Below are 6,861 nucleotides of genomic sequence, written 5' to 3'. Positions count from 1 at the left end.
TAGCAAATCTAAACTCATATATTACTATAGTACTATACACACCTCGTCAAATAATAAGGATAAACAAACAAAAATCACTGGGAAAGAATGAATAATTAAATAAAAGTTCATACATAAACAAAGACAGGGAATTACATCAAGCCAGCATCAATGGAAAAGAATGAGTAAAATGGAGTCAAATTTTCCACAAATACAAAATAAATACACAAGCAGGTAGCAGGAGAGGAGCTATGTGATGATCGAAAGGATTAGATTATACACCCAAATCCAGTTTTTCAGTAATAGGAGCGAAGCCTTTCTGTCTCCTGAAGTGTGTCGGGGAAGGCCTTACCCACTCGGCGCCGTTGATGAGGGATTTACTGAGGAAAGGTGCAGCCTCCTGGCTTGACAGCTCCTGAGACCATGCAACTCTGCCGGAACGCCTCGCTCCAGGGCCGTGGCACTTGTATTCTCTGTAGAAAACGGTACTGTTGCAAAGAAAACCACGAAATAAATCGCAATCACGCGTGCATGTATGATGTATAAATTGATATATATATTATACCTTTGCTTACTGGGGTCGTTCCAATTGCTCCATCCTTGTGGCGCCACCTGACTGGGCATGTAAATCCAAGCAAAGACAACTCTGGAGAAATCTCCCCACGGTCTTCCCAGGAGTGTATTCCCTGTCCCTGATATCCTGCCTCCAAGGAAGATGAAGCCTGTATTTTCCTCCGGTGAAACTCGACGTTGCGCGGTTATAGCTCCTTCTCCCTCCGACACCGAGTGAATGTGGCACCTCTGTAACATAATGTTTACAAATGAACAAACACTTACGCTAGTTTAGTACCAACGAACAACACAGTACCGTTAATTTGATCATCATCCGGCCTGTTACTAGTTACAACTACACACTTCTTTTCAATATAACTTACTTCAAAGAGAGAAAGCGCATTCCCGCAGATGAAATCGGTGGCTCCTTCGATGTAGCAGCTTTTGTAATAGTGCCTTCCCATGTCATCGAGGAGTGTGTCCTGATAGGAGATGATCCTGCATCCATAGAAAGCTATTTTGTCTCCGGAAACTTGCAAAGCAACTGCTTTGGCACCTGCTCCATACGTGTTCTGCAAGGACCAGCATATCAAGTTATTATTCTTGAAGGTGTTTATATATGGTTTGATTCATTCTTCAGCCAAGAAAGGCGGGAGTGACGAATCTGTGCGTTTGGTACCTGAATTGTGAGAAGTCTTCCCACGAAATTAGAAGCTAGAACAGAGAGCGTTGCAGACTGAAATATTTCCCCACTGTCATTCCAAGTTATTATGGTTGAGTTTGCGTTTGATCCACTCAGTGTTATGAAGGGTTTATCGGCCGGAACCACGATTTTTTCTCTGCAGAGTGCAGATACAGAAGAGGATACGGATATTAGTAAATCGGAAAAAAAAAAAAAAAAACTTTCACCAAACTCAGAAAGAAGAGATCAACTGTTGCGGGATTGAGACAGATTCATGGGTTTATTATTCACCACGGTCGACACTTGAGAAGGTTTATTTGCATAAAAGCGGAGTCTATAGTACAAACATATTGACAAAATATACCTGTAGATGCCGGGCTTAATCCAGATGAAATAATTCTCAGTGTTGCCGGAAGGAACGGCATTGATAGCTTCCTGAATTTTCTTATAGTCTCCTTTCCCAGAGTGGTCGACCCGAATGAGAACAGCGGAAGAAGAGTCGACGGAAGAAGCCATAGACGCAGAAGCAGCGAAGAGACCCAAACCAACCCAAATGCCGCAAATAGAAGACGAGTTCTTTGGTACAATGGCCATGTGCTTTTTTTGTATCTTCTTCTTCCTCGGGATTCAAAACAGAAACTTGTTTTTTTTATTTTTTTTTGACGGAATGATGAAAAAGAACGGAGGAGAACGTGCACGTCCAGCTTATTATATGATCCTCCATGGCCAAGTCAATGTAATCCACGACCGATTTCTTAGTTTCCAAGCTCCGACTGGGTGCTTTCGCCTCCTAACATAGCGAGCCTCTACGCTACTTGAACAAGTATAAGAAACTTCGATTATTAGCTATCGTCGCTCATTGTCAAAGACTGCCCCGCGTCCCTTCATCTCCAATTCTCTTACCACTCTGCTTGAAGATAACAGTCAATTAAAATCTTCTTTCCACGTAATGAGGTCCGGTAATTTGATTTCTCTTCAGTGCTGATTAATGGCAGCCGTTAAGCGCCGGACTTGTTTTTATTTCTCTGATTAATGGCGTAAGACGTTAGGGAAGACTGATACTGGTAATTGGATACTGACGCCTCATCTTTATCGTCTGCAAGTAGAAATGGATGCAAAAAGACTCAGAAAAGCCATCGATATATATGCCCAAGACTGATCGGTGTCCATCTGTGCACGGGATTAAACTACCGCGCGGTTCCAGATGACTTGGCAATGTGTTAGAAAAGATAATTTTACTGATATTACAAATTTTTAAGCTAGTACGTAAAGACGATCTCGCATGCTTGATCAAATGGAGACTGTTTTGAACGATCGAATTCTGTTTTAGCTGTCTTGCGTTTCAAGCATATGAGGGCGGCTGCGACGGGTTTGGATGTTCGCTGCCTTTCTTCAACCATTTCCCAGCTCGGCCGCCCTGCTTCATGTCTACGGATTCAGAAAGGATCCACCTCCGTATCATATTATATTATAAAAATGCTAAACGAAGGCAAGGAGGGTTAGAGCCACCTCCCCCCTCTCAGTCATTCCATGGTCCAAATGGACATGTATATATATATAAGGAATTTTACTATTTTACCCATGTTTTTTATAAATATTAACGCAAATAACTAATTTTTAAATTTAATATAAAAAATACCTAACTTTGATAGTTCAACTGCACATATGCATAGTGTAAAATAACAAGTCAGCTTTGACCGCTTGGGTGCACCCGATAGGTTTAATGCCATGCCACCTGACATATCATTGTCCAGGTAGGATGCAATATCATCATAACACATGTGCACACTCAAAGATAATGGATGTCTCTTGGAATGTTATTTTATGTGGATGGAAAACTCACCAAGCATACATAATACAACCTTTTCATTCATCTAGCTTGAAGCATGTAGAGATACCTATCTACTATAATACACTAGGAAACACCGAAAAATGTCCCTATATATAAAGGAGACGACAAAAGGACGGGGAAATTAACCTTTCAAGTTTCAAGAACTTGGGCTATTTTGGAACACATAAAGTGAAGAGAAAAGAGAGAAATATTTTGTCTCTTGTTTTGATGTTCATGGAAAATAAGAGAAAAAAAGACAAAAGAGAAACATCGTTTCTCTTGTTTGGATGCACAAGAAAAAAGGAAAAAAACGGAGAAATTAATCATTTTAATTTTTTTAATGAAAATTATATAAAAGCCTAAGAAATAAATTTATAGACTTTTATATATAAATTTATCATAAATAAACATACTACAATTTAATATTTCTATGAATTTTAATTTAAGATAATATTTTTTATTTTTTATATTATAATAATAATATTAAAATAAATTGAATTTCAATGTTCTTATACTATGATAATATTTTCCTTCTCTTAAGTTTCTTGTAATTTCTGAAAAAATGTTATTTGAGGTTTTTTGCCAATAAATTCTTTCTGAATTACTTGTGATGAGAGTGGAGTACATAGGAAACCTTTAAACAGCACAGATTCAGATAGGGGCAGAACAGTAGGAGCGCAATGCCGCTGAACCGAGGCTTTTCGGAATTGGGAATTTGGGATCCGTCTATTGCCGCCACCGCCGGACGCTCCCCTCTTGATCTCCATCCTCTGATTATTTGATACAGAGTCTCATTTCTAAATTCCGCTTTTGTTGCTGTAGATCATGATGCTCTATCTTCTTCTTTTATTTCATTTTCAGATATTGTGACCACGGCATTGGATTTTATGTTTTTTTTTTTTTTTTTTTTTTGGCGGCATATTCGTCTACGAAAGCGCTGAATTCTTCCTTGCTGCCAAAAATAACATACGTATACATCGAGGACTCGAGGTTTAATTTTTAATTCCCTCATTTCGAATTGGGTCATCCTCGGCCAGTTCTTAAAATGTCTCCAGGATTTTTGAGTACTAGTCTCCGGTATTCGTCTGCTCTGGCTTTTCTTGAGTGGGCAATCGGCAGATTTGCAAGGTAGAGTTCTATCCTCAAATTATTGCTTCCCCTTAAGGATCGGAATGCCAACTTCCTGCGACTTCTAAGTTGTCACTCGGTCTGAATTATGCGTGTATACAACGCACTTGCCCATCAACAAAATAGACGAGCCGAATAGACCATGTCTTTCAAAAGCATCTTTCGTGATCGGAGAGATTCGAAAGATGGGATGGGAAGCATGTCTAGGCGAGGGGTGGGAATGGACTCACTGGCCCAAGAAGCGCGTTCACTGGATACGCCTCAGCAGAGCCGCTGGGCCAATCTGCCACCAGAATTGCTTTTTGATGTGATCCGACGGGTCGAAGCTAGTGAGATTGCATGGCCTGAGAGGAAGCACGTTGTTGCCTGTGCCTCTGTTTGCCGGTCTTGGAGGCACATTACCAAAGAGATTGTCAAAACGCCCGAGGAATCTGGGCGGGTCACATTTCCCATTTCCCTGAAGCAGGCATGTTTTGTTTCTCTGCCTTTGTTTTTTTTGTGTTTTCTTTTTTTGTTTTTTTTTGGTGGGCATTCTGCTCTCTGGAGTGGGGTTTTCTGATTTAACTTTCCTATTCTTGATTGGATAGCCGGGACCGCGCGATTCACCCATGCAATGCTTCATTAAGAGGGACCATGCGACTTCGACTTATAGTCTATACCTTGGTCTGAGTCCTGGTAATTGATAAGTTCCTTGAAGTTGGCTTCTATTTCTCTTTTGAGCATTTTTAAGATTGCTAAACGCATAACCGAGTGACGACCAACTGTTCTTCATGTTGTAGTGGTGAATTTAGTTAACTTGCTAATCCTATGGCTGTCAGCTGAAGGTTTACTAGAGCACATGGACCAATAATTTGAGATAGCAGAGAGTGTTGTAGTCTAGTTGTAGATTTTGTATTTTGGAATTTCTAATATTAGTTGGCAGAGAATGGTTATAAGTTAAGATTTTAAATGTCTTAACCCATTATCTACTGTTTTCATGGCAGTTGAAGTTGTTTTCGTTTTTTATGCTATTTCTATTTTCATAATATGCAATGGGTTGGAAAGGATTGAATCAAAGCTTCTGTACTACAGCGGTGTTGCATACATATACCTGCCCAGCAACTTTCTGATGCTTTGAAGTTTTAATGGATTGCAGCATTGTTGGGGGAGAATGGTAAATTGCTATATGCAGCCAGAAAAATCAGGCGTACTACCAGTGTGGAGTTTGTGATCTCATTGGTGTCAGATGACTTCTCTCGGACAAGCAGTGCTTACATGGGAAAGTTGAGGCACGTTGTTATATAAATGGTGAATAATTTTGTTCCATGTGTGGAACACTTATCTGACATGAGTCTATGTAAATATTTATTGGCAGGTCAAATTTTTTGGGCACCAAGTTCACAATATATGACAGTTCAGCTGCACAACATAGTTTGGTTTTGTCAAACAATCGATCATTTAGGAAAATTTATCCAAGGCAAGTATCTCCACGGGTTCCAGCTGGTAACCACCATGTAGCAACTATCTCCTATGAACTTAACGTCCTCAGGACCAGAGGCCCAAGGAGGATGCAATGCACAATGCACTCCATTCCAATAACCTCAATAAGGGAAGGAGGAACTGCACCAACACCCACAGAAGTTGCACGGTCCTTGGAGCAGTCATTTTCTCTTTTACCTCCTGTTCCCAAATCAAAGGAGCCTGCTGTGGATTGTAGCTCAATGAACTTGTGTCAGTCAACAGAATCAGTGAGCTCAGCTGAACCCCTGGTTTTAAAGAACAAGGCTCCTCGATGGCATGACCAGTTGCAATGCTGGTGCTTGAATTTCAGAGGGCGAGTTACAGTGGCCTCTGTCAAAAACTTCCAGCTTGTGGCAGTTGTGGAGCCTTCCCATCAAGTTATGCTTGAGCATGAAAAAGTGATTCTCCAGTTTGGTAAAATTGGCAAAGACATATTCACTATGGATTATCATTATCCACTATCAGCATTCCAGGCTTTTGCTGTCTGCTTGAGTAGCTTTGATACCAAACCAGTATGGGAATGACAATTTGTGCTATTGTGGCCTTCTACAGCTATCCAATTGCATACCGGTTGTCACTCGGATCAAGCTTCCTCAAGGACGCTATATAGTGTTATATACTTGATGGTTGGAGATGTCTACCTGCAGTCTTTTGTGGCTGAGGCTAAGTATCTCTAAGTTATGTGATCATCGGTTTCTGTTAAGCTGTGCCAAATCTGCTCTATGTTTGTGATTAAAGCATAATCAGGTGGTTGGTGCTCTTTCTCACTCGAAGTTGTTTCCTTTAGATATTGTTGATATTAACTCATGTAGAGGTTAAAAAAAGAAAAGAAAAAAACAACGTTGCAAGGATTTCATATATTGAATCCATATTGTGGGGGTGGTGAGAGAGGGAGGGAGGGAGGTGCATTCTCTTTGGTTCAGACTGATATTTTTTCAACAAAGCTGATGGATACATTCCATTTTCCAATATTCAAGCATTGGAGTTTTATTTTTCTTTTTTCCCCCCGCAAATTAGCTGCAATGGCAAAAAGTAAAAATATTATTCAGAAGGATAAACTTTTTTGTTCTTTATTTTCTTGTATTGTATATGATCTGGAGAAAAAGAAACCAAGTATGCAAAACCTGCTGTACCCATTATTTATTTATCAAATTATGTTTGCATGCTTTTGTGCATATCTGCTACTTCC

General features: G+C 40.1%; 2 protein-coding genes across 2 annotated transcripts; one reads left to right on the top strand and one right to left on the bottom strand.

The window, feature by feature from the left end:
• Nucleotides 1–253: 253 nt before the first annotated feature.
• On the bottom strand, nucleotides 254–1,807 carry LOC137937372 (putative pectinesterase 11). The gene is made up of 5 exons (XM_068782439.1): nucleotides 1,578–1,807; nucleotides 1,211–1,370; nucleotides 915–1,103; nucleotides 545–780; nucleotides 254–467 (listed from the first exon to the last, which is right to left on the bottom strand). The coding sequence occupies exons 1-5, from the start codon at nucleotides 1,805–1,807 to the stop codon at nucleotides 254–256; spliced, it is 1,029 nt and encodes a 342-aa protein (XP_068638540.1).
• Nucleotides 1,808–3,714: 1,907 nt separating this feature from the next.
• Nucleotides 3,715–6,835, top strand: LOC137937830 (tubby-like F-box protein 5). The gene is made up of 4 exons (XM_068783007.1): nucleotides 3,715–4,638; nucleotides 4,760–4,847; nucleotides 5,308–5,440; nucleotides 5,527–6,835. The coding sequence occupies exons 1-4, from the start codon at nucleotides 4,315–4,317 to the stop codon at nucleotides 6,194–6,196; spliced, it is 1,215 nt and encodes a 404-aa protein (XP_068639108.1). The 5' UTR covers nucleotides 3,715–4,314; the 3' UTR covers nucleotides 6,197–6,835.
• Nucleotides 6,836–6,861: the final 26 nt, after the last annotated feature.

The sequence above is a fragment of the Aristolochia californica genome, unplaced genomic scaffold, assembly GCF_029961685.1.
Source record: "Aristolochia californica isolate CCGP_79_NKW_82.1479 unplaced genomic scaffold, dmAriCali1.0.hap1 SCAF_7, whole genome shotgun sequence".
Lineage (NCBI taxonomy): Eukaryota > Viridiplantae > Streptophyta > Magnoliopsida > Piperales > Aristolochiaceae > Aristolochia > Aristolochia californica.
Note: the sequence above shows the minus strand (reverse complement) of the source record. Positions and strands in the feature narration are given on the sequence as shown.

What these genes read in the sequence shown, in the direction of transcription:
- LOC137937830 (XM_068783007.1), top strand. Translation starts at nt 4,315, where the DNA reads ATGTCTTTCAAAAGCATCTTTCGTGATCGGAGAGATTCGAAAGATGGG. An exon ending in TTCCCATTTCCCTGAAGCAG is followed by an intron (nt 4,639 to 4,759) that starts GCATGTTTTGTT and finishes TTGATTGGATAG; the next exon opens with CCGGGACCGCGCGATTCACC. An exon ending in ATACCTTGGTCTGAGTCCTG is followed by an intron (nt 4,848 to 5,307) that starts GTAATTGATAAG and finishes AATGGATTGCAG; the next exon opens with CATTGTTGGGGGAGAATGGT.
- LOC137937372 (XM_068782439.1), bottom strand. Translation starts at nt 1,807, where the DNA reads ATGGCCATTGTACCAAAGAACTCGTCTTCTATTTGCGGCATTTGGGTT. An exon ending in ATGCGCTTTCTCTCTTTGAA is followed by an intron (nt 781 to 914) that starts GTAAGTTATATT and finishes ATTATGTTACAG; the next exon opens with AGGTGCCACATTCACTCGGT. An exon ending in AACGACCCCAGTAAGCAAAG is followed by an intron (nt 468 to 544) that starts GTATAATATATA and finishes TCTTTGCAACAG; the next exon opens with TACCGTTTTCTACAGAGAAT.